Source organism: Psammomys obesus, unplaced genomic scaffold (assembly GCF_907164565.1).
Source record: "Psammomys obesus unplaced genomic scaffold, mPsaObe1.curated_primary_1811, whole genome shotgun sequence".
Taxonomy (NCBI): domain Eukaryota; kingdom Metazoa; phylum Chordata; class Mammalia; order Rodentia; family Muridae; genus Psammomys; species Psammomys obesus.
The window spans coordinates 713235-739776 of NW_026593874.1; the positions used below are offsets into that span (position 1 = coordinate 713235).

The 26542-nt window shown below is 42.3% G+C and overlaps 1 protein-coding gene and 1 pseudogene across 1 annotated transcript; both read left to right on the top strand.

Annotated features, from left to right (window-relative positions):
* Positions 1–4219, top strand: part of LOC129684262 (cytochrome P450 2B1-like) — a 53121-nt pseudogene extending 48902 nt beyond the window's left edge.
* Positions 4220–7435: 3216 nt separating this feature from the next.
* Positions 7436–25319, top strand: LOC129684248 (cytochrome P450 2B1-like). Its single transcript, XM_055617337.1, has 9 exons — positions 7436–7606; positions 9263–9425; positions 9562–9711; positions 10930–11090; positions 11738–11914; positions 12628–12769; positions 21937–22124; positions 22296–22437; positions 25138–25319. The coding sequence occupies exons 1-9, from the start codon at positions 7436–7438 to the stop codon at positions 25317–25319; spliced, it is 1476 nt and encodes a 491-aa protein (XP_055473312.1).
* The last annotated feature ends 1223 nt before the right edge of the window (positions 25320–26542 follow it).

Genomic DNA, 26542 nt, shown 5'->3' on the forward strand with positions numbered 1-26542 from the left:
ACATGGGAGATCTTGCTAGCTTCTCCCATCATCTGCTATCTTCTTCAAATTCTTTCTTCAAATACTTAAGGTTTTTATTATACAAGCCATTCACTTGCTTGGTTAGAGTTACCCCAAGATATTTGATAATATTTACAGCTATTGTTAGAGTGGTTGTCTTCCTTGTTTCAGTTGCAGTCTGTTTGTTATTTGTATATAAGTGGGCTACTGGATTTTGTGATTTTTTTTTATCTAGCTGTTTTCCTGGGAATATTTATTGGCTGTAGGGCTTACCCAGTGGAATTTTTGGGTCCCTTATCTATACTATACCTGCACATGATACTCTTTCTTCATTTCCGTTTGTGTGCCCTTGATCTCCTTCAGTTGCCTTATTGTATTAGCTAAGACTAGTACACTAAATACATGTATAGAGAGTGGATAACTTTGTCTTGTTCTGAATTTTATAAGAAATGCTTTGAGTTCCACTCCATTTAATCTGATGTTGGCTATAGGCTCACTGTAAGCTTCCTTTATTATGTTTAGTTATCTCTAATCTCTTGTATCTCTAATCTCTTCAGGACTTTTATAATGAAGCATTATTAGATTTTTTTCAATATAATGAGATGATTGTGTGCTTTTTATTTCTTTCAGTTTGTTTATATGGTGGGTTGCATTTATTGATTTTTATATATTGAACCACCCTGAATTTCTAGGATGAGGCCTACTGGATCAAGGTAGAAGGTGTTTTTAATGTGCTCTTGGATCCAATTTGCCAGTATTTTACTGAGTATTTTTGTATCTGTGTTTTTTAGGGAACTCTGTAATTCTCTTTCTTTGTTGAGTTTTTGTGTGCTTTGGGTATCAGGATAACTGTGATCTCATTAAATGACCAGTGTTCCTTCTGTTTCTATTTTGTGGAATACTTTGAGGAATATTAGCATTAACTCTTCTTTAAAAGTCTGATAGAATTCTCACTTAAAACTATCTGTCTCTGGGCTTCTCGGTTGGGAAACGATTAATGACTGCTTCTATTCCACTAGGGGTTGTAGGTCTGGTTAAATTCCTTTTCTGTTCTTAATTTAACTTTGGTAGTGGTATCTGTTGAGAAAAGTATCCATTTCTTTTAGATTTTCCAATTTGGTGAAATACAAGTTTTTAAAGTCTGTCTTTATGATTCTTTGAGTTTCCTTAGTGTCTGCTGTTATGGCTCCCTTTTTACTTCTGTTTTGTTAATTTAGATATTGTCTTTGCACTCTTTAATTTGGATAAGGGTTTGTTGATTTTACTAGTTTCCTCAAAGAACCAATTCTTTATTTCATTGATTCTTTGTATTGTTCTTTTGTTTCTAGTTTATTGATTTCAAACCTTAGTTTGATTATTTCTTTCCATCTACTCCTTTTGGATATTACTTCTTTTTGTTTTAGAGCAGTGGTTCTCAACCTTCCTAGTGCTGAGACCATTTAATACAGTTCCTCATGTATTCCTAACTCCAAATCGTAAGGTTATTATATTGCTACTTCCTCTTCTATTATTCTTAGACTTGGTCTTTTCATAGTATCCAAGATTTCCTGGATGTTTATTAAAATGTTAAATGAGATTTAACATTTTCTTTGACCAGTGTATCCATTTCTTCTATCATATCTTCAATGTTTGAGATTCTTTCTTTCATCTCTTGTATTTTGTTGGTGAAACTTGACTCTGTAGTTCCAGTCTCAATTCCTTAAACTTCCATTTCCAGAGTTCTCTCAGTCTGAGGTTTTTCTTTATTGAGTCTATTTCCATTTTCAGCCGTTGAATAGTCCTTTCCCCCCCTTTCATTGTGTTTTCTGTAAAGGATTTGTTCACTTGCTCCTACTGTTTGTGTTTTCCTGGATTTTGTTAAAGGATTTATTCATTTTTCTTTAAAGACCTTTACCGTCTTCATACAGGGTGTTTGTTTTAAGGTCTTTTTCTTGGGCTGCAGCTGTGTTGAAATATTCAGGGCCAATGGTGGTAGGGTTTTGGTATGAAGAATATTATGTCTGTGTGTAGTTTGGTTTACTGTTGTGTTTGGTTAGTTTGTTAGACAAAGAAACTGTCTTCAGCCAAAATTAGTCAGTTTAATGGACTCTATATTATGGAATCTTTGTGTTCACAGTTCTTATGTTTTGAGGAAAGGGATATTCTAGCCTTTAGTTGCCAACCATACCCCCTAGACCCAAACCATCATATGTTAGAGTTGGAACACAGGGTTTTGAATATGTTAAGCAAGTTCCAAAGACTCCACACCTCCAGCTCTCCCTTACTGCATTACAGAAGGTGCTCTCCTGATGAGCCTCTTTGCCCTCATCCCCTCAGGGGTTTTAGGAGAGTGCTTACCTGCCAAACCATGTCTCAGGTAGGAATTGTTTAGTCTTGAGTTTCCAAGTGACTTCAGTGACCTTGCAATCCGCCCTGCTCCTGGCTCTGTTCAATATAATGACCTACTTTCAATTTTATCTTTAGAGTTGGAGACACATTGGGCAGTGAGATAAAACATGAATTGTTCATATAACAGTCCCAAATTTAGAACGTCAGTCATGTGGAGAAAAGGGACAGAGAAATAATCAATACAGAGGAAAGGGCAGTAAAATAGATCCCAACAAAGAGAGTCACACAAAGCAAGACAAAGAAGCTACAACAGGAGGAATACTGTAAGAAACAGAGAGTTAACATGAGACAGAAGAAAGGTGATGAAGTGGAGGTGGAAGAACAAGAGAGAGAAAGGAAAGGAATTTGAAGAAAGATACAACTATAGATAGACAAAAGAGCATGAGAGACAACACAGAAGAGGTGACAAGCTATTCTTAGAGAAAGGGGATGATTATGATGGTCTCTAGGGAATTTAGAAAGATACAAGCAGAGAGAATAGATCAAAAGACACATAGTGGTGATAAATACAGATACAGGTTCAGGGAGACTACTGGGAGGGGAGAGAGAAAGATTGAGCCTAAAGTGCTACTTAAAAGGTATCCAAATAGCCAGCTAAGACATCAGGACATTGTGTTGAGAGTAAGATAAGTCATTAAGCTGTTCTGGAAAAATCTGGGTCACATAACCAGTTCTAGGAGAACCATCTCAGAGAGCTCCTCCACAGTTTTCTAAGCTCCCATCACCTAAATTCTAGAAAGAGTGCTTTCCCTAAGTTCTCCCACACAAACACTAATCCCCAACAGCCTATAGGGCACAGGGGTTGCTGAAAAATTTGTCCCGCATCTGGAGACCCCAGGCAGTCGGTTGCAGATCGAAAATCATTGAGGAACAGTGTAGGCATAGCTGCCTGTGGGGGCTTTTAGGCTCTTGTTGCTCTATGGTGCTTCATACCTGAGGTTACAAACCAGCAAGGCTCCACATACCCCTGGGAACCCATAGATCCCTCGTCATTCATCTATGGGTGCCATAGATCTCTCATCATTTGCACCTGCCCATCATTAAATGTATAAACAATTGGGCTTGGGAACTTGTTTAAGCTCATTAATCTCAAGGTAAAGAACAAAAAAAGGCAGACAGAAAGGGGATGAAGGAATGAGAGACAAAGAGTCAGAGAGAGAAGATAGGCAAAAGACACACACACACACAAAGAGAGAGAGAGAGAGAGAGAGAGAGAGAGAGAGAGAGAGAGAGGAGGGGTTCTTGCTATGTAGCCCTGGCTGTTGTGAATCCATCATCTTCCTACTGCAGTAATTAATGTATAAGTACTTGTGTGCACATACATGTGTACTGGAGTGAGTGTGTGGGTTTATGTCAGAGAACAACTTGGGGAAGTTGGTTCTTTTATTCCAGCATGTGATGTGGGTCCAGAAGCTTGAACTCCAGGATCTTTTCTGTGTTAAGGCATTTCACTGGCCTTTGCACCAATTCTTTAAGGTGTTGAAAATTTTCTTACATTCTCACTTAAATTTCAGGTTGATGGTCAAACTCATTTTTGTTTGTTGCAATGGGCCGAGTTGCCTAAATGGGATTAAGGATGGGACAGACCAATAATTGTATTGTGACCTGGGCCTCACGTGAATCACATTCTGTGCCCAAATTCTGTGCCCACAAGCACGTTTGTTTTGGGGAAGGCATTTCCTGCAATGAATTGTTCCTTTTCTTCACCACCATCCTCCAGAACTTCTCAGTGGCCAGCCCTGTGGCTCCTAAGGACATTGACCTCACTCCCAAAGACAGCGGTGTGGGAAAAATACCCCCAACATACCAGATCTGCTTCTTGGCCAGCTAATGGGGCTAAAGTAGATAGGTGTCCCCAGTTCTGTAGAGAATGGTCCAACTTTCTGTCTCTGAGAGAACTGCTGGGAACCAGGCCTAGGTCACTGTTCACATCCTTTGACCTATTGCAGCTTCTCTAAAGCTCTGATGGATGTTCTTCTCACAGTGAATAGCACTGGAAAAATCAACAAACAGTTCTTGATGTGTGAGCAGAGACTTCTGGAGGCACCATCTTAGGCTGAGTCACGTCTCTGTTCCTCCCAAGAGCTTCAGTCCTCATTCATGAGCTCTCTATACTACCTGATCTGTGCTGGCGCACTCTGTACATGGTCTGAATTCTATGTGTACAGACTTGCCTAATATGTATGGTTCATGTAAACAGAATCACATAGTGTGTGGTCTTTGGTGTCTTGTGTATTTTACTTTACACCACATTATCTATGTCCCTGTGATTTACAGGCTGCATTCGCACACCTTCATGGGCTTTTTTCATGCTCTTTTCTCAACATCCTCTTCAAGCATCTTCTCTCTAGACAGAGGCCTCCTCACCCCATGGCCCCTGAGCTGCATGATTAATAACACCAACCTGAGGTTCCCCTATGTTTCTTGTTAAATTTCCCAAGAATCATGTGATAGCTTGCATTAGTCAGGGTTATCTTAAGGAATGGTACTGACATAATCAATCAGTCAGCTGTGTGTCTGCCTAGCCTAACTATCTATCAATCAATTTACCAATTGTCTGTCTGTCTATCTGTCTGTCATCTATCTATGGGATTTATTGGACTGGCTTATAGGCCATGGATGGGTATTACAACAATGACTGTTTCATATGGAAAGACAGAATTTAGTAGTTGTCCATGCATGAAGCTATAAGTCTCAACTGTCCTATGCAGTGCTGAAGTCCTGGACAATGTCTGGAAAGCCAGCTGCTGATGTTTCATTTTTGTTGAAAATCAGAACTTGGATTTAATACCAACCACAGCAACAGGTTTGACAAAATTTCCAATGAGAGTATAGGCAGGAAGGCAAAAATCCTTTCCTTCTGGCCCTTGTTTCAGTCCAAATCAGCCTCTTTCTCTCTCTCTCTTTCTGTGTGTGTTCTTTAATCTCTATTTATGTCTCTCCATTTGTCTGTTTCTCTTTCTCTCTGTACCTCTATCTATTATTTCTCTGCTATTTCTGTCTAATCAGTGACAAGTTCTCATATGAAATCTGGAACCCAAACTACCAAAGAATCTCAGCCTAGGAACAGCACGGTGAGGTTTATCACCTAGCAACCCCACTCCTGGTACTGAGTTTCTGCATTAGTTCCTTTATTTGTCACAGGGGTTAAATATCTTCTCAGAAACAAATGTGAGGAAGGATTTATTTATGGTCAGTTTTTTTGATAGGTAGGCATGGCAGCTGGGCCCCTATGTTTGCTGTGGCAGCTGAGAAGGACAGACAGGGGGCTGGGAGGGAGGATGTCCCTGAAGTAATCTATTTCTTTCTGCGAAGTCTTCCATGTAAAAGATCTCAGAAACTTCTTAAAATACTGTTGGTTAGAGATCAAGCATTCAAACACATAGATCCATGGGAAATATTTCAAATTTTTTTCTTTTCACTTATTCTTCTCCCTTATAAAACATCCTTATAACAGCCTTTCCTCCCTCTATTCCTCCCAATTTTCTTTCATACTTCCCCTCACCCCAGATTCACTTCGCCTCTGCTTCCCTTTAGAAAAGAGAAGTCCTCCCAAGGATATCAACTGAATACAACATAACAAGATGCCCAAACCCTAATATCAAGGCTAGATGAGGCAATCCAGTAGTAGGGAAAGGGTCCCAAGAGCAGGCAAAAGAGTCAGAGGTTCTGCTACTCCCGTCTAACTATGGCACTTTGTGAACAGACTGATGTTATTACTGTAGGAGTGAGTTTTCTAATGGTAAGTATTCACTCTCCTTTTTAGCTCTCCCAGTCTTAGGCAAATTGTCTTGCCCCTTTGTCATGTTATAGCACAGCAACAAAGGCCTCACCAGGTACCAGTGATGTGTTCTTGGGAATAACTGGTTACAGAACCACAAATTCAAAATGTCTTCTAATCATAATTACGTAGTCTCCAGTATTGTGCTTCAGTGGAAAACAGACTAAGAGAGTCTCTGCATCCTACAGCACAGCATCTACAGAGGTGGGGGAGGCTAGAGATATTGCCAGAGACAGATGGCAAGATGGAAGGTCAGAGAACTCCCTGTGCTGTGAGACAGCCAGGACAAGGTGATGACCAGTGACAGTGATCATAGGCTCCAACTGCTCCTCTAACAAGCTGACACCTCTCTGTGTATACATGATTGCTGAGCTGCACCACCCCTGTATCTAAGACTTTCCCCTCACTTATTTTTCTCCTATCTATGGTTGTCACAGACTAGAGAGTGAAGTGGGGACTGTAGAGAAATCACATCCGCCCTGGGATTGGGGTATGTACAAACACAGAGAGACTCACACAGTAACACACAATTCTACTCCTGTCACTCAAGAGTAATCAGTCACATAGGACACTAAGCAAATACAGAATAGCTCCACAGTGCAAGAATATTTTTGTGAGCCATACACACACCTTGAGTATCAACATTCAGGAGGCAGAAGCAGACGATTCTCTGAGATTGAGACCAAACTAATCTATTGAGTGAGTAACAAGATAGTAATAGGTAAACAAAGAAACTCTGTTTTGAAAAAAACCAAACAACACAGACACAGATGCAGACACACACACACACACACACACACACAAACAAACACACACACACACAAACACACACACACAAACACACACACACGCATGGACATGCAAACACATCTAGGAAAACATAGAAACACATGCTTGCATTTGCATAGTAAATATCCTTCATATGTGCAACACACACAAGTCCATGTCTGAGTAAATAAACAGACAAAACTGAGCTGACAAGTACACACCCACCTCCAGAAATTAAGATGCATTTTTCCCAATATCTTTTTGTCCTGTGTGTCTTTTTCGTGGTGTCTTTTCCATCATGTAGGGTAGGGGTGAGAGAATAGGCAGTGAACAGGTCACCATCAGCCCAAGCAGGAAGACTGAATGCTCACACTCCTGAACAATTATGAGACAGGAGGTGGGAACAGGTGGAGTTGCATAACTGGGTGGAGAGGCAGGTTTATCATAAAAGATCCAGCTGGAGTGTGCAGTGCAGTCAGCGGTGCTTAGACCAAGACCATGGAGCCTGGTGTTCTGCTTCTCTTCACTCTCTCTGTGGGCTTCTTGTTACTCTTAGTCAGGGGTCACCCAAAGACTCATGGCCACCTCCCACCAGGGCCTCATCCCCTCCCCATCTTGGGGAACCTCTTACAGATGGACAGAGGCGGCCTCCTCAACTCCATCATACAGGTGAGACATGAACCGGGCCTGAGCCCTGTGGGCTTAGCCCCATGTTTGCTCGTGGAGTCACTGAGCAGGAAGAGCAAGGGCTTCCTCCCAGGCTGTAGGTTCAGGTGGGAAGGTTGCTGAGTGGTGGGTGAGATGCTGATGGCTGCTGCTCAGATGGCAGATGAGTCTTGCTCTGCTGGGATCCTGTGGGGCGCTGTGCTTAGAGTATGAACGGTGAAGAGGTGGGGAGAGATAAGGTGAGAGTTTCATTTCTTGGGGCTTTTTTTCCAGAAAAGAAAAAAAAATGTCAGCGGTATCAACAACAGGTTTTGCTCCTGCCAACAAAAGAAATTATCCTGGTGTGTTCCAGGACAAGGGGAAGGAGAAGAAGTACAGGACACAGTTAGGTAGGACTAATTAGTTACAAACACCATGCAGCATCCAAGCCAAGGCCAGTGGCACCGTCTTTACCAGTCTCTGCACTGTTGCCCCACAGGTGGCATTCCATGTTGCCTTACCAATTGTTTATTATCAGCAAACACCCATGGCCCCCACTTCCCATTTAGAGAACTGATATAGTGGCAACAGTCTCAACTTCCTGCTATCTTTTCAGTTTTAACAGATTATGCACTTGGGTTCAATAGTATATTCATTTATTTTATTTAGCCTTTGAGACAGGTTGCTTTACTTTTCCCAGGATAATCTCAAACTCATGAACCTCCTTCAAGTTTGATATAAGATCTTTTATCTAATCTGTGGATTGTTACTTTGTGGTTACATAAGGTTCAATGGTGTGACCACACCTGAAAATATAAATACATCAACATCAAACATGCAGAGAGCTTTTCCTTAGTATTATTAACTAAACAACATCAGGGAAACCATGTTTTGACATTGAATTTCTATTCAAAGCATTGAAATCTAGACTTTGCTAAAAGTTACAAGAGGATAAGGATGGGTTATTTGCAAAATACACCAGTGTGTTCAAGGGCTTTCAGCATTGAAGGGTTCTGATATTCCTGGGGCCAATTCCCTGTGCATGCCAAGAGATGGTTGTATTGCCATGTAGTCTCCCAACTGTCTGTACTGTAGTCATGATTCACATTCAGGGCCATCTCTGGGGATCGTCACTCCCAACACTGCCAAGTAACCCAGTGAGTGGGTCATGACCATTCTCTCTGACTGTTGTCAAGAGGCACTGAACAGGTTGAAGCTGGGTCACAGGAAGAATGGTCTTGGATGAGATGCCAGAAACAGTTGGCCAGACCATACTTGGGCAATGTTCTATATCTATATCTGTATCTACTGCAGATCCATACATAGATCCATAACTGTTTGTGTTGTTTTGAGATAGGGACTTAAATAGCTCAGGCTGGCCTTCAACTGGATATACCCAAACATAACTACTGTTTCTCTGGGCTCTCCTTCCCCAATGCTAGGATGATGATCATGTGTTTAGAGCCTTACCCCAAATTCACCATAATGATGTAATGATTAGACCATCCAGCCAATCAGTGCAGACCCACTAAATGATGAAATAACTCTATGCTCTTAGATCCTCAGAAAAGAAAAGTGTGGAGGAGGTGTCTATTTATTGATCTGTACATAAAAGTTTTAACAGTTTAATGATAACATTTGAGCTGACTAGCCACAACTCTGTGTCCTTATGTTTGGCAGCTTCGAAAAAAATATGGAGATGTGTTCACAGTGCAGTTGGGACCAAGGTCCGTGGTCATGTTGTGCGGGACAGAGGCCATTAGGGAAGCTCTGGTGGACCAAGCTGAGGCTTTCTCTGGCCGGGGGACAATTGCTGTGGTTGAGCCAATTGTACAGGGAAACGGTGAGATATGGTACAGGGTGGAGTGGTGCATGTGGTCCAGGAAGGTGAGTCTGAGGGGTGGAGACGGAGATGTGGGGAGGACATAGGATTCTTTGAACTTCCAATGTAACCCATCCATGCTTCCCCTACCATCTAGGTCTGGTCTTTGCCAATGGAGAACATTGGAAGACTCTTCGGAGATTTTCTCTGGCCACCATGAGGGACTTTGGGATGGGGAAGAGGAGTGTGGAGGAGCTGATAAAGGAGGAGGCCCAGTATCTGGTGGAGGAACTGAGGAAAGCTCATGGTGAGTTTAGAGGATGGGAATAAAGGAAAACATGAGCGTGCAGCCAAAAAAGGAGAAAGTGACACACAAGGGTAGGGAAAGAGAAAAGAGACAGAAGGGAGATTGGAGGTTCATGGGTAGGCATGGACAAAGATAGAGATACAGAAATACAGAAACAGAAAAAGAAAAGGGGATTATAATGTCCACAAATAACTCAGAGACATGGATTGCCCTTGGGGATAACTTGGGTACAGGAAAATCAACCTCAGAATTAATTTTATTTGTCAGTTGGGTATGTGGTACACACTTGTCATCTCAGAACTCAGAAGGTGAGGCAAAATGGTTATGAATTCAAGGTCAGTCCTGTCCACATTGTGAGGTCCTGTCTCAGAAATGTGTGTGTAGCTGTAGGTGAGTTGTAGCGTGCTTCCAGATAGAGTGGCCTTGAGGGTGTGTGGTTGTAATCCCAGCATCCAGAGGTGAAGGCGGGAGGCTGAGATTTTCAAGGTCACTTACTGCATATAGTTCAAGACCACTTAGATTAACCTTTCTCATACCCTCTCCACCCCACAATGGTCTTAGTCTAGTGATTCTCGACCTTCCTGATGCTAGGACCATTTACTATAGTCCATCATGTAGTAATAACCCTCAATCATAAAATTATTTTTGTTGCTACTTCATTACTGTAGTTTTGCTCCTGTTATGAATTGTAATGTAAACATTTGTGTTTTGTTATGTTCTTAGGCAATTCCTGAGTTGTTTGTTATTCTAGGGGGTTGTGAGCCAGAGGTTGAGGACCTCTCCTCTTAATCAAAGGCAAATGCAGAGCTTAGGTAAATGAAGCAAAGGAAGCAGGAAGAACTGCAGTCATGTTCTAAGCAGGGACTGTGGTGACCACAGGAGGAGAGACTTCAAGTGTGCACACTGCTTTACACATGCTCTTTCTCAGCTCCCTAGGTCTGAATTTTGGCCCCAGTCATGAGTAGCCGTGATACCTTGGTGTAGTTAGCTATCATTTCTGTATGCTAACAGCACTGCATCTTATGTCCAATGTCCTGGAGAAATTAAATAAAAGGATGCATGGAGTGCTTAGAGTAGAGCTTGATGCTAGTGTGGTTAGCTGCTTTTTCTGTTCTTTGAGCAGTGAGTGGTGGGGGCAGCCTCAAAAAGTGGCAATGAATTCAAATAATACACTGGCCTCATATCTCCTATCTCCTGTCCTGCCTCCTTATCCTCCAGGAGCCCCCCTGGATCCCACATTTCTCTTCCAGTGCATCACAGCCAACATCATCTGCACCATTGTCTTTGGAGAGCACTTCGACTACAAAGACCAGCAGTTCCTGCACCTACTGGACCTGTTCTCTCAGACCGTTTCACTCATGAGCTCATTCTCCAGCCAGGTCAGTGGGGGGGGAAGAAAGGAGCAGGGTGGAGAAAACAAGAGGCTGCTTTGGGGGTGAAGAAGGCAGTGCTTTACTGCTGGAAGAAAGGCCAAGGCAACATGGAGAGACAAGGGGGCTGAGACCTGGAGACAGGGAGAAAGCATGGTTAACAGGGCAAAGAGACCTGAATGTAGAACTGCAAAGCCATGCAGACAGGAAGAAAGTGATAACATGGGTGGTGCAGCTGTCACTCAGAGGACAGGTGACTTTGTTTTTGTGCATGAGGCCCTCAGATCCTCCCCAGCACGGTCTATCCCCAGTGTGGCGGTGTACAGCACATGAAATTCCAGCACTTTGGTGGTAGAGGCTGGGTGACTAGAAATTCAGTGACCCTTGGCTACATATTGAATTTGAGGCCTGTCTTGCATAAATGAGACACTATGTCCATAAATCAAAACCTCAGAAATGTAAACAAAGAATTTAGCAAAGAAGATTGGGAGAATGAACAGAAGAGTGGAAAAGGGAGTTACAGGGAAGGAAAGAAAAAAAGTTAAAGACAGATTTAGAGATACAGTTCCCAAACAAAATCTGAGTAACTAGGAGCATTGCCCACTTCCTGAGACCTGATAGCTCCAAATGATCACTGAAATCCTTCTTTTGTGCAGATATTTGAGCTCTTCTCTGGGTTTCTGAAGTACTTTCCTGGTCCCCACAGACAAATCTACAAAAACATGCAGGAAGCCCTCATTTACATTGACCATAGTGTAGAGCAGCATAGAGCAACCTTGGACCCCAGTGCTCCACGAGACTTCATCGATACCTACCTTCTACGCATGGAGAAGGTAAGTCCTGAATGGCTGAAAGAGAGGATGGGGAGAGGGAAGGATGGGAGTGTGATCAAAGGAAAAGAGGGAGGGGGACAGAGAATACAGAGGAAAGACAGGAAAATGGAGTAGAAGTGATGCAGGAGCAAATGGAAGAGAAGAAAAGGGAGGAGAGAAATAGTGAGAGAGTGAAGGGCCATGGTTGGAGATGAAACACAGGGCAAATGATGAAGATCAGAAAATCACAAAGTCTGGTCTGCAGAGATGGCTCATGGTTTACAAACACTGTCTGTTATGGCAGAGGACCTTAGTTACTGTCCCAAAACTTATGTTGGTCAGCTCATAACTACATGTAAATCCAGTTTCAGGGGCTCCAGCACTGTCTCCTGGCTTTTCTGGCCAACATACACACAAACACTCACACACAAAAGGCAGATACCCACAGTCACATACTCATGAATAAACATAAAATAAATCTTTTTAAAAAGAGCTGAGAATGACAAAAGAGACAAGAAGTGGGAAAGATTCTAAAGAGCAAAAGAGTCAGATGAAGATACAATAAAAAGAGCCTAAGAGGCAAAGAGGTAAATGGTGTGAAGTTCTGAGAAGAGAAATTTCAAGTGGTCAATATAGTGAGACAGAAAGACAGTGACCAGAAATGCATTTGCATCTCCCTGCAAGGACCCAGCCAGCCACCCCTGACCCTCCCTTCTCTCTCCATCTGGAACCAGGAGAAGCCCAACCAACACACGGAGTTCCACCTCCAGAACCTCGTCATCTCCCTGATCTCTCTCTTCATTGCTGGCACCGAGACTAGCAGCACCACACTCTGTTATGGCTTCCTGCTCATGCTCAAGTTTCCCCATGTAGCAGGTGAGCCACAGGTGGACAGTTGGGGGATGGTCTATATCCCCTTTTGCTGCAGAGGTTTCTGTGCATGATAGAGACACTTGCCTCTTAACATCTGGAACTCTGAAGGCTTTGATCTACTTCTAAACTAAGCTAGTGCTGTGGGTGGTGTGTAACGAACACTTAGCTGACCTGTTTTCTGTTGGTTTCTTCTATCACTTAAAGGGGATATACCCACCATTCCATCCATCCATTCATACATCTATCCATCCTTCCATCCTTCCTTCTTTCCTCATGTCTTTACATTCACTCATTCACTCATCTTTCTGTCCATCCACCTCTTCATCCATTTACCTGTTCTATTCATTTATCCACTAATCTATTAACCACACATCTATTTACCCATTTTCCATCCATCCATCTATATGCCTATTCACCCACACATAGAGTCATCTGCCGATCTTCTCTACATCTGTTGATTATTTTTTTCCTTTAAAATTTAATATTTTTTTAAAATTTTATTTTTCTTATTCATTACATTTTGTTAATTCTGTATCCCAGCTGTATCCTGCTCCCTCATTCCGTCCCCAATTCCACTCTCCCTCCCTCATCTCCTCCCTGCCCCTTTCCAAGTCCACTGATAGGGGAGGACCTCCTCCCTTTCATATGACTCCATTTTGTCAGGTATTTTCAGGACTGGCTGCAAAGTCCTCCTCTGTGGCCTAACAGTACTGCTCCTCCCTTGTGGGGTGGGGAGGTCAAAGAGCCAGTCATTGAGTTCCTGTTAGAAATAGTCTTTGTTCCCCTTACTATGGGAAACCAATTGATTACTGAGCTATCACGGGTCATATCTGAGCAGAGGTTCTAGGTTTTATCCACTCATGGTCTTTGGTTGAGTGTCCATCTCAGAAAAGACCCTGTGCCCAGATATGTTTGGTCCTTGTGGAGCTCCTATCCTTTCCACATCAAACTCCCCTTCTTTCATATGATTCCCTGCATTCTGCCAAAGGTTTGGTTATGAGTCTTAGTATCTACTTTGGAACACTGCTAAGGAGAGTCTTTCAGATGCATTCTGCGGTAGACTCCTGTCATATGTTCAATGCATATCCCATTTGTCTTTCTAAATGAGGATTGATCATCATACCCCGTGTCTGCTTTCTTGATTATCTTCTTTAGGTGTATAGATTTCATTCTGTTTATCATATCTTTTAGGTCTATATAAGCGAGTATATACCAAGTTTGTCTTTCTCCTTCTGGGATACTTCACTCAGAATGATCTTTTCTAGATCTCACCATTTGCCTGCAAATTTCATGATTTTCTCTTTTTTGATTGCTGAGTAGTATTCCATTGTGTAAAAATACCACAATTTCTGTATCCATTCCTCCATTGATGGACATCTGGGTTGCTTCCAGGTTCTGGCTATTACAAATAAAGCTGCTACAAACATGGTTGAGCAAATGTCCTTATTGTGTACTTGAGCAAGTTTTGGGTATATGCCTAGCAGTGGTATAGCACTATTCCTAATTGTCTGAGAAAGCGCCAGATTGACTTCCAAAGTGGTTGTACCAGTTTACATTCCCACCAGCAATGGAGGAGGGTTCCCCTTTCTCCACAACCTCTCCAGCATGTGTTGTCACTTGAGTTTTTCATCTTGGCCATTCTGATGGGTGTAAGGTGAAATCTCAGGGTCGTTTTGATTTGCATTTCCCTAATGGCTAATGAGGTTGAGCATTTGTTTAAGTGTTTCTCTGCCATTCGATATTCCTCTATCGAGAATTCTCTGTTTAGCTCTGTTCCCCATTTTTTAATTGGATTACTTGGTTTGTTGCTTTTCAGCTTGTTTAGTTCTTTATATATACTGGATATGAGTCCTCTGTCAGATAAAGGGTTGGTGAAGATTCTTTCCCAATCTGTAGGCAGTCGTTTTGTTTTGATGACAGTGTCCTTTGCTTTACAGAAGCTTTTCATTTTCATGAGGTCCCATTTATTGATTGTTGCTCTTAGAGCCTGTGCTGTTGGAGTTCTGTTCAGGGAGTTGTCTCCTGTGCCAATGAGTTCTAGGCTGTTCCCCACTTTTTCTTCTAACCAATTTAGTGTATCTGGTTTTATGTTGAGGTCTTTGATCCACTTAGACTTTAGTTTTGTGCAGGGTGACAAATGTGGATCTATTTTCATTTTTCTGCATGTAGATATCCAATTAGACCAGCACCATCTGTTGAAGATGCTATCTTTTTTCCATTGAATGGTTTTGGCTGCTTTGTCAAAAATCTTGTATTCATAAGTATGTGGGTTTATTTCTGGGTCTTCTATTCGGTTCCATTGATCCTTCTTTCTGTTTCTATGCCAATACCATGCAGTTTTTATTACTATTGCTCTGTAGTACAACTTGAGATCTGGGATGGAGATACCTCCAGATGATCTGTTGTTGTACAGGGTTGTTTTGGAGATTCTGGGTTTTTTGTTTCTCTATATGAAGCTGAGAATCTTTTTTTTCAAGGTCTGAAAAGAATTGAGCTGGTATTTTGATGGGAATTGCATTGAATCTGTAGATTGCTTTTGGCAGGATGGCCATTTTCACAATGCTAATCCTACCAATCCATGAGCACGGGAGATCTTTCCATCTTCTGAGATCTTCAATTTCTTTCTTCAGAGACTTGAAGTTTTTCTCAAACAGGTCTTTCACTTGTTTGGTTAATATCACCCCAAGGTACTTTATGTTATTAGTGGCTATTGTGAAGGGTGTTGTTTCCCTAATTTCTTTCTTGGCCCTTTTGTCTTTGGTATACAGAAGGGCTTCTGATTTTCTTGAGTTGATCTTGTATCCAGCCACTTTGCTGAAGGTGTTTATCAGCTGAAGGAGTTCTCTGGTTGAATTTTTGGGGTCGCTCATGTATACTATCATATCATCTGCAAATAGTGACACTTTGACCTCTTCCTTTCCAATTTGTATCCCCTTGATCTCCTTTAGTTGTCTTATTGCTCTGGTTAGGACTTCAAGTACTATGTTGAAGAGATATGGAGAAAGTGGGCAGCCTTGTCTTGTCCCTGATTTCAGTGGGATTGATTTAAGTTTCTCTCCATTGAGTTTGATGTTGGCTATAGGCTTGCTGTATATTGCCTTTACTATGTTTAAATATGTGCCTTGTATCCCTGATCCCTCCAATACTTTAAACATGAATGGGTTTTGGACTTTGTCAAATGCTTTTTTGGCATCCAAGGAGATGATCATGTGGTTTTTCTCCTTCAGTCTGTTTATGTGGTGGATTACATTGATGGATTTCCATATGTTGAACCACCCTTGCATGCCTGGGATGAAGCCTACTTGGTCATGGTGGATGAAATCTTTGATGTGTTCTTGAATTCGGTTTGCAAGTATTTTATTGAGTATTTTTGCATCAATATTCATAAAAAAGATAGGTCTGAAGTTCTCTTTTTTCGTTGGGTCTTTGTGTGGTTTGGGTATCAAGGTGACTGTCACTTCATAGAATAAGTTTGGTAATGTTCCTTCTGTTTCTATTTTGTGGAATAGTTTGAGGAGAATTGGTATTAGCACTTCTTTGAAGGTCTGGTAGAATTCTGCACTGAAACCATCTGGCCCAGGGCTTTTTTTGGAGGGGAGACTGTTAATGACTGCTTCAATTTCCTTGGGGGATATAGGGCTATTCAGTCTTTCTACCTGATCTTGACTTAATATTGGTAGATGGAATCTATCAAGAAAATTGTCCATTTCATTTAGATTTTCTAATTTTGTGGCATATAGGCTTTTGTAGTATGACCTAATGATTGTTTGGATTTCTTCAGTGCCTGTAGTTATGTCCCCCTTTTCATTTCTGATTTTGCAGATTTGGATAGATTCTCTCTGCTTTTTAGTTAGCTTAGCTAAGGGTTTGTCTATCTTGTTGATTTTCTCAAAGAACCAGCTTTTTGTTTCATTGATTCTTTCAATAGTTTTATTCGTTTCTAATTGATTTCAGCCCTGAGTTTGATTATTTCCAGCCTTCTGCTCCTCTTGGGTGTATCTGCTTCTTTTTTTCTAGGGTTTTCAGTTGGGCCATTAAGTTACTTATATGTGATGTTACAAATTTCTCCTTGAAGGCACTTAGTGCTATGAACTTTCCTCTTAGCACTGCTTTCAATGTGTCCCATAAATTTGGGTATGTTGTGCCTTCATTTTCATTGAGTTCTAGGAAGTCTTTAATTTCTTTCTTTATTTCTTCCTTAACCCAGCTGTCATTGAGTAGCAAGTTGTTCAGTTTCCATGTGCATGTCGGCTTTTTGTTATTTCTGTCGTTATTGAGGTCCAGCTTTAGTCCATGGTGGTCCAATAGAATACAAGGATTATCTCAATCTTTTTATTTCTGTTGAGGCTTGCTTTGTGACCAACTATATGGTCTATTTTGGAGAAGGTTCCATGAGGTGCTGAAAAGAAGGTATACTCTTTTGAGTTTGGGTAAAAAGATCTGTAGATGTCTATTAGGTCCATTTGATTTAGGGACTCTGTAAGTGCTTTTATTTCCCTATTCGGTTTCTGTCTAGTTGATCAGTCCCTTGGTGAGAGTGGAATGTTGAAGTCACCCACAATTAGGGTATTGGGATCAATGTGTGGTTTAAGCTTTAATAATGTTTCATTTATGAATGTAGGTGCTCTTGTATTTGGGGCATAGATGTTTAGAATTGTGATGTCTTCTTGGTGAATTTTTTCTTTGATGAAAATGTAGTGCCCTTCTATGCCTTTTTTGATTAGTTTTGGTTGAAATCTATTTTATTAGATATTAGGATAGCCACTCCTGCTTGTTTTTTGGGTCCATTTGCTTGAAAAACTGTTTTCCAGCCTTTTACTCTGAGGTAATGTTTATCTTTGTTGCATAGGTGTGTTTCTTGGATGCAGCAGAATGTTGGTTCCTGTTTCCACACCCATTCTGTTAGTCTGTGTCTTTTTATTGGAGAGTTGAGTCCATTGATGTTGATAGATAATGACCATTGAATGTTATTTCCTATTATTGTGGAGTTGGCGATGTTACTGTGAATCATTGCTTGTTTGCTTTTGATTTTTGTTGGAAATTATTTTTAACCTATGTTTTCTTGAGTGTATTTGTTTTCATTGGATTGGAATTTTTCTTCTAGTATCTTCTGTAGGGCTGGGTTGGTGTTCAAATATTGCTTAAATTTAGTTTTGTCGTGGAATATTTTATTTTCTCCATCTATGTTGATTGAAAGCTTTGCTGGGTATAGTAGTCTAGGTTGGCATCTGTGGTCCCTTAGGGCCTGCATGATATCTCCCCAGGCCCTTCTGGCTTTCATAGTTTCTGATGAGAAGTCTGGTGTGATTCTGATAGGTTTGCCTTTACATGTTACTTGGCCTTTTTCCCTTGCTGCTTTTAGTATCTTTTCTTTGTTCTGTAGATTAAGTGTTTTGACTATGATATGGCATGAGGAGTTTCTTCTCTGGTCTAGTCTATTTGGTGTTCTGTAGGCCTCTTGTATGTTTGTGGACATCTCTTTTTTTAGGTTGGGAAATTTTTCTTCTATGATTTTCTTGAAAATATTTTCTGGACCTTGTAGCCTGGGCTCCTCTTCTTCTTCAATTCCTATTATTCTTAGATTTTGCCTTTTCATGGCGTCCTTGATTTCTTGGATGGTTTGTGTTTGGGATTTTTCTGATTTTATTTTTGCTTTGAGAGAAGTATCAATTTCTGTGAGTGTATCTTCAGCACCCAAGATTCTCTCTTCCATCCCTTGTATTCTATTAGTGATGCTTACCTTTGTGATTCCTTCTCTTTTCTCTAAGTTCTTCAGTTCCAGGGTTTTCTCAGTTTGTGTTTTCTTTATTGATTCTAATTCTGTTTTCATGTCTTGCAACATTTTCTTCATCTGTTTGAATGTGGATTCCTGTGTCTCCAAGATGGTCTCTATTTTTTTGTTTGTTTCCTCCCTTAGTGCCTCTGCTTTTGCCTCCAATTATTTGGCTATATTTGCATGTGTTTCTTTAAGAGCTTCTTCATTCACTTCGTTTTTCTTTGTTTCTATTTGGGAGGCCAAATCTTTAAGGGATTTATTTGTATCCTCTTTAACTGTTTGAATCTCTATGACTATTTCTCTGAGAGATTTGTTGGTTTCCTCTTTATGTGCCTCAAATAACTGGATAATCATAGCTTTAAAATCATTTTCTGCTGCTGAGTTGGAGTGTCCAATTATTTTGGAGGTTTCTGGTGAAGCCATGATATCTTGATTTGTGTTGGTTGTGTTCTTTCGCCGATCTCTGGCCATTTGGTTATCTGTAGTGTTCACTGTCTGTTCCTGGATTCTGCAGGTCAGACTGGTTTTTCTCTGGTATCTGGAGAATTCTTCAGGAAAATGGGTGAGGTCTAGTGGTTTCAGTGTGCTCGTTGGTTATTCAGCTATACCTGTAGAAGGAAAGTTCGCAGGCGCAAAAGGGCAAATGCGGGGTAACGTGTGTTTGAGCGTGTGCTTGTGGGTGTGTCCTAAGGGACAGGGTGTTGGAGAATGAAGAGGCCTTCAGTGTGTGAGAGGGGTGCTTTGCAGGCACTGAAGTTGCAGGCGCTAAGGGATCGCAAGCGTTGTTGAAGAATGCGTGCGCGTATTGATTTTACAGGTCTGCTGGCCTTTGGTGTCTATTCAGCTGGTTTTCTGCCACTGAGAGGTTGGATGGCCCATACAATCACTGGCTGGGCAGCCCTGTGTAGTCCGTGCTGCCACTTGCAGACTTGGGATCTGGGAAGGGCTGTGCTGTGGATCTGAGTCTCTGTGGCTAGAACTGTATTGGGCGTGTGCTCTGGCGGGGTAGAGTTTCGTCGGTGCCCGCTGCGGGGTCTGGAGCCCTGCCTCCCTGCCTTGGCCCGTCTTGGGTCCCAGACACTGAGCTTTGCAGCTGTGGTATCCAGGAAGGATTGTATTGTGGATCTGAGTCTCTGTGGTTAGCGCTCACTGGTTGGCGCTCTGTGATTGGGCCTGCGCTCCTCCTGTGAGGAGGTTTCTGGGGTTATTGCACTCTGGCCGCTTGGGACGTGAGCTCTGCTGCACTTCCTGCTGCGGTCTTGCCGAGGGATTGCATCAGCGGGATGGGGGAAGGGGTGCTCCTCGGGTCCGGAGGGCTCTGAGCACCCTGAGCGGAGCCTGGGTGGGACGTCTGTCCAAGGAGGGGGGGTGTTCAACGGGTGGTTACAGCAGACCGATGCTGTAAGGGGCCCGAAGCACTGTTTCTGCTGCCTTGATCTCCCGGATGTGAGCTTTGCACTCAGCTGCCTGGTGCTGTGTGCGGGTTTCCCAGAGGGAGGCCCGGACAAGGGAAGCGCCCTATTTCCTTCCCAGAGAAGTCCGCACCCGATCTAAATCTACAAGCACTCCACGCTTCTGTGGTGGCCCCTCTCCTTTAGAAAGCCCAAAAGTCCAAATTCTAGCTTCGATTAACTCTCCACTCACCAATTCCGGAGATTCATGTCTTCTGCCTCTCCAAAACGGTGCAGTCTGCCCGCCGCCATCTTGGAGCCTCCATCTGTTGATTCTTAATTCATTATTCTTTCATTTCTGATTCAGAAGAACATATAATTCATTCATTCATTTGGATTAATCAACTCATGATATTTACTTTTTGACCAAAGATAACTGAGAAGCTGTTTGTCATTGATTCATTGGATCATTCATATGCAAATCTTTCAATTTCTTAATCTTTCCAACTGACCTTTGCATTCATCCTTCATATGTCCACCCATTCCTCCATGTATCCAACTAATATCTAACTCATTTATCTGTGATTTATTTAACCATTCAATACACCTATCCATTCATTCTTATATTACTCTTTTATTCATTCATATATTCCTCCATTAAATTTAACATTTACTTGGTTATAGATTATTTGTGTTCTTTGATTTTTATTTGTGTATGAGCCATTTATTTATTTAATTGATTACTATAACAAGTGATAAGTGAAATACATTCATCCAATTTTTAGTTTCTTCATTTCATTCACTCATCCATGTTTCCTTTCATTAACTGACTCATCCATTTCTTGGGTGGCTTACATACTCACATTTTAGAAACTTAAAAGTGAGTTAGTGTTACTGTGAGTATGTCTGCCACAGCTCATGTGTAGAAATGAGAGGACAACTTGGTCCTCTCCTTTCACAACATGGGTTCTGGGTTTCTAAGTCAGGCTGAGGCTCTTCACCAGATGGCTGCCACCATGGAATGAGCCGTGTTCAGCCTGTCAAGCTGGCTAAGGTAACCAAAGTGCTGGGCAGGTGTGCGTGTAATTTGTGGATGATGGCCCCATTCGAGAGGGTGTGTTCTCACCCTATTGGAGTCAGAGAACTAGGCTGCTCTTGCTGCTGGGTAGTGGATATCCACCATTTAACCCATGGGATGACATGCAGCTGCTGAATAAAATGTTTGTATTATTTTAAAAAAATGAAAATAAAGACAGGCTGACAGGCTTCTAAGTCAAGTGCATTTACTGGTTAAGCATTTCATCAGTCAATGTATTCATATTTTGTTTGCAGTTATGTAAAGAATAATTTGCTTCACTTTTCTTCTTGAGGACAGAGTCTCAGATTCTTAGCTTGGATATAAAATTTTATTTCAATTTAATGTGCACTGGTCTTTTGCCTGTGTCTGTGTCTGTGTGAAAGGTCAGGTGTTCTGGACCTGGAGTTACAGATAGCTGTGGGCTGCCATGTGTTTGATGGGAATTGAACCTGGGTCCTCTGGAAAAGCAGCCAGAGTTCTTAACCATTGATCCATATCTCAAACACCTCCCACTGAATTTTTAAATATGCATTCTATGAAAAAGTGTGTGCGTGTGTGTGTGTGTGTGTGCGCGCATGTGTGTGTAGACCTGTGCATGCAGGAATACAACTTATTACATTCTTGCCATTTCCTCACCTACCCTCACTCCAGATTGACAGTTGAATGACCTTTGCTGTAGGTTTTGCCTTTCTCTGTGTTTACAAGCAAGGTGGGAGTATGTTGAGAGAGACTCTACAGTGCTCTAAGTGTGGCTGGAGAGATGGGGCTGGAGAGGAGCACAGGTGTGCACAGCAGCGCACACTGCTCTTTCTCAGCAGTCTCCTCGCTCTGCGCTCATTCTGGGTCATTGGCTCCCAGAAAACAGGCCCACTGGGCATTGCCCCAGGGAAAGGGACATTGTCCATTGTCTCCCTTTTCTGTGCAGAGAAAGTCCAAAAGGAGATCGATCAGGTGATCGGCTCACACCGCCTACCAACCCTTGACGACCGCATCAAAATGCCATACACCGAGGCAGTCATCCATGAGATTCAGAGATTTTCAGACATTATTCCACTTGGTCTGCTGCACAAAGTCACCAAAGACACAGAGTTCCGAGGGTACCTGCTCCCCAAGGTGAGAGCAGCTGTGATTCCTCATCTCTACTTCATGAGTGTCCTATATTCCCTTCAATCCTAGAAACAGACTGTTTGTGGCTTCCCAGCATTCTGTGCTTCTTAGGGACTGACTGATTTGCATATGGGGACAGGGTATGTCAACATTTTTGTATCTTGTAACTCCTCCTAGAACACTGAAGTGTACCCCATCCTGAGTTCAGCTCTCCATGACCCACGGTACTTTGAACAGCCAGACACCTTCAATCCTGACCACTTCCTGGATGCCAATGGGGCACTGAAGAAAAATGAAGCTTTTATGCCCTTCTCCATAGGTAAGAAAGACCTGTGATTCCATTCCTAGACACTAGAGGGCAGGCCCAGCCTCCAGGACACAAACAGAAATAGGTCCCTGTTACCTGAGTCTATTCCAGGTGCATTGTATGAATCACCCAATTCACCCTGGCTAGAGCCCCATGAGAGTACTCTTGAAGTAAGAGAGAACAATGGTCAGGAGGACATTAGGAAAGTATTTAAAAGTCTCTAAACCTGAGCAAATTCATTTTCTTAAGGAACAACAGCAAGAACAACCGACATTTGCGAATCTTGCCATAAACTGGGTAGGGTCTTGATGGCTAGAGAGACATTCTGTGAGCACTGGGGAGATGGCGCATGTCTTGACACATTTGTACCTATTTGCATTAAATACTTTTGGATTCTTAAATTTCAAGAAAAATCAAAATTACTAGCATTTATTTGAGCAGAGAAACCATTGATTATGCACAATACACTGAACCAGAGAAAGTCCAGAGTTTAGCACCCATCAGTGTTGCAGGCTGTGTCTACAGACAAATGACGGAGCTGGCCATGCACACACAGCTTGACTGGTGCCAGCTCCACCCTTGCCTTACTTGGCCATGCTGGACTAGTTGGCACCCTGGGATTGGTCAACTGCTATGAGTGACTGACACTTGTTATTCCTTGGAAAAATATAATCTCAAGTCAGTGTTTAGTTTGGTTCTATACTGTGCTTGGTTCATTTGTTACACACAGAAACTGCCTTCAGACAAATTCAGTCAGTTTAATGGACTCTATAGAATTTAAATGTGGAAATTCTGTGCTCAGGTTTCTTATATTGATGAAAAGGATGTTCTAGAAACAAACCCCCTCTTGCAAACTCCAGTATTAGGGGTGGAATCTAAGGCCACATGTATGTTAAGAAAGTTCACTTCCAAAGAAAAACACCTCCAGCCTCTTCCTCCTGCATGCTGCTCTGCTGTTGAGACTCTCTGTCCTCATCCCCTCCCTGAGGGATTTTAGGCAAGTACTCTCCTGCTGAGGCATATCTCAGCTAAAACTGTCAAGTCTTGAGTGTCCAAGTGATTTCAATGACCTTGGGCTCCTCCTTCTCCTGGCTTTCATATTTTGTCTTCAGAGCTGGAAACATGTGGAGCAGTGAGATAAAAGAAAATCGTCTGTGTTGTCTCAAGGTTAGAAAGACAGGGATGTGGAGAAAAGTGACACAAGAGAAAACATGGAGGAAATGAATGACAAGATATGGTTAGACAGAGAAGAAGGAGTGTTTAGGATGCTAGCAAGGGAGTTTAGAAGAAACAGACAGAAAAGAATAAACAAGAAGATACATGGTGATAATAGGTACAGAAAGACACAGGTTCAAGTAGACTTCAGCGGGGCACAAGCAAGCAAGTAAGCAAAGGAAATGCAAGCTAAAAGGATCGTGGAGCCAAAGAGCCATGGAAGGTGTCTAAATCTCAAGGTATGGGGTCATTATCTTGAAAGATATGCCATTAAGCTGTTCTGGGAACAACAGATCACAAAACCAGTTTTAGGAGAACCATCTCAGAGAGCTATTCCACAAAATTCTAAACTCATGTCACCAAAATTCTGGAAGGGAGAAGCCCAAATAAGTAGGGTGCTTTCCCTAGACTCCCCTACTCAGGCACAATTTCCCAACAACCTGGAAAGCACAGATTTTCTGGGAAATCCCTCCAATACCTGGTTTCCTGGGTGAGGGAGGGGAGGTTTCAGTAGTAGATTAAGAGTCACTAAGGTAAAGGGCAGGCAGGACCTGCCTGTGCCTTGCAGGTCGCATTGTTCTATGGTGCTCCATACCTGAAGTTAAAAACCAGCCTCTGAGACCCCAGTAGTGCCAGAGAACCCGTGTCATGTGTACTTGCCCCATTCGTTGTTTGAATCATTGTGATTGTGTTTGGAAATTTGCTGATACCAATGTGAGCATGAAGAGAGGAGGAAGTGGAGGGACAAAGAGAAGAGACAGAGGACACATGCACACACAGAGATAGACAAAGAGAAAGAGAGAAAGAGGTCTTGCTATGTTATGTAGCCCTGGCTCTTCTAAAGTGTTCCTATTCGGTCTCCCAAACACTGGGATTCCAGGCTTGTGTTTTCCATATCTGGCTCTTACAGGAATTCTAAATAATACATTTCCCCCCAGGGCAGCCCTATGATATGGGTGTCAGTCTCCTCATATGAGAAACTATGGATACTAATTAAATGTATACACAACCACACTCCATACCTACTCTGAGTGGGTTTTTACAGTTCTGAAGTAAAGACTCTGGTAATGTAATGAAAACAACAAATCTGACAAACGTGACCATGATACATCCACCAACAATTTGTCCTTCCTTTTATGAGTCATTTACTGCATGTGTGTTTGCATGCAAGTGCAGTGTACACTCCAGGGTTTGAATGTGTTTATGTCAGAGGACACCTTCTGGGAGTTGGGTCTGTCCTTTTAGCGTGTGGGTCCAAGGGCTTGAAGTCATGTTCCCAGGACTAATGGCAGTCTCCTTTCCATGCTAAGGTACCTCACCAGCCTTTGCATCATTCTTTAAGGTGTTGGGAATCTCCTAACGTTCTCCCTTGAATTGCAGGGTAAAGGTCAAATGCATTCTTATTCATTTCAATGTGCAGAGGTGTTTTAGGGATGGGGCAGCCCAAAGGTTGCATGCTGGCCTGGGCCTCATGTGAATCACCTTCTGTGCCCACAGGAAAGCGCATTTGTCTTGGAGAAGGCATTGCCCGCAATGAATTGTTCCTGTTCTTTACCACCATCCTCCAGAAGTTCTCAGTGGCCAGTCCTGTGGCTCCTAAGGACATTGACCTCACTCCCAAAGAAAGTGGTACTGGCAAAATACCCCCAACATTCCAGATCTGCTTCTTTTCCCGCTGACTGAGCAAAGGTTGCTGGGTGTCCCCAGTTCTGTAGAGAATGGCTCCATCTTTCTGCCTCTGAGAGAACTGCAGGAGACCAGACCCTACATCACTGCTCACATCCTTCAACCTACTGTGGCTTCTCCAAAGCTCCAAGGCATGTTCTTCCCTGTGAATAGCATTGGAAAAATCAACAAGTGCCATTCTTGATGTGTGAGCAGAGGTTTCTGGAAGCCACATCTCATGCTGAGTCACTTCTCTGTTCCTCCCAACAGCTACAGTCCTCATTTATCAGCTCAGCTCTCTGTGCTCCATGATCTGTGCTCCATGAAGATAATCTGAGTTCTCTGTCTACAGACTTGCCTAATACACATGGTTCAAATAAATGGAATCACATAGTGTGTGATCTTTGGTGTCTTGTATCTTTTATTTCAAACAATGTTGTCTAGGTTCCTGTATATTCTACAAGCCATAGTCGCACACCTCCATGGTCTTTCCTCATGCTCTTTTTCCACATCCTCTTCCTGCATCTTCTCTCTTGGCAGAGGCCTCCTCACTCCATGGCCTGTGATCTGCATGATTCTTAACATCAACCTCAGGTTCCCATATATTTCTCTTTATGTCTCCCAAGAATCACACCAATGCCTTCATTAGTCAGGGTTCTCTTAAGGAACAAGAGTGACAGAATTAATCAATCAAGCTTCCTGCCTGCCTATATAATTATCTATGGAACCATGTATCTATCATCTATCTATGTACCTAACATCTACCTATGTATCTATCATGTATGTATGTATGTATGTATGTATGTATGTATGTATGTATGTATCATCTATCTATGGGATTTATTAGACTGGCTATGGCTGTGTACTGCAACAACGGCTGTTCTATATGGCAAGGCTGAGAATTCAGTAGTTGTCCATGCTGTTCTACTCAGTGTGCTGCAGTCCTGGAAGACGCCCAGAGAGCCAGCTGTTGGTGTTTCAGTCAGTTGAAATCTAGAACTTGGACTTAACACCAGTCACAGTATTCGAGAGTGAGGGCAGGCTGCTAAAAAGCACAATTTTCTCCTTTCATGGGTTCTGCCAGCAGAAGGTGTGACTCAGGTTTAGGTTGGGTCTTCCTGCTTCAAATAATCTGATTAAGACACTCCTTCAAAGAAATGCCCAACAGCTTGGGTTTTTGTTGATGCCAGATGAAGTCAAAGTTACACTCAAGAGCATCACCAGACCCCTGACCTCT

Coding starts and splice junctions, on each gene's coding strand:
- LOC129684248 (XM_055617337.1), top strand. CDS start 7,436: ATGGAGCCTGGTGTTCTGCTTCTCTTCACTCTCTCTGTGGGCTTCTTG. Junction 11,091..11,737: donor TGAGCTCATTCTCCAGCCAG/GTCAGTGGGGGG, acceptor TCTTTTGTGCAG/ATATTTGAGCTCTTCTCTGG. Junction 11,915..12,627: donor ACCTTCTACGCATGGAGAAG/GTAAGTCCTGAA, acceptor ATCTGGAACCAG/GAGAAGCCCAACCAACACAC.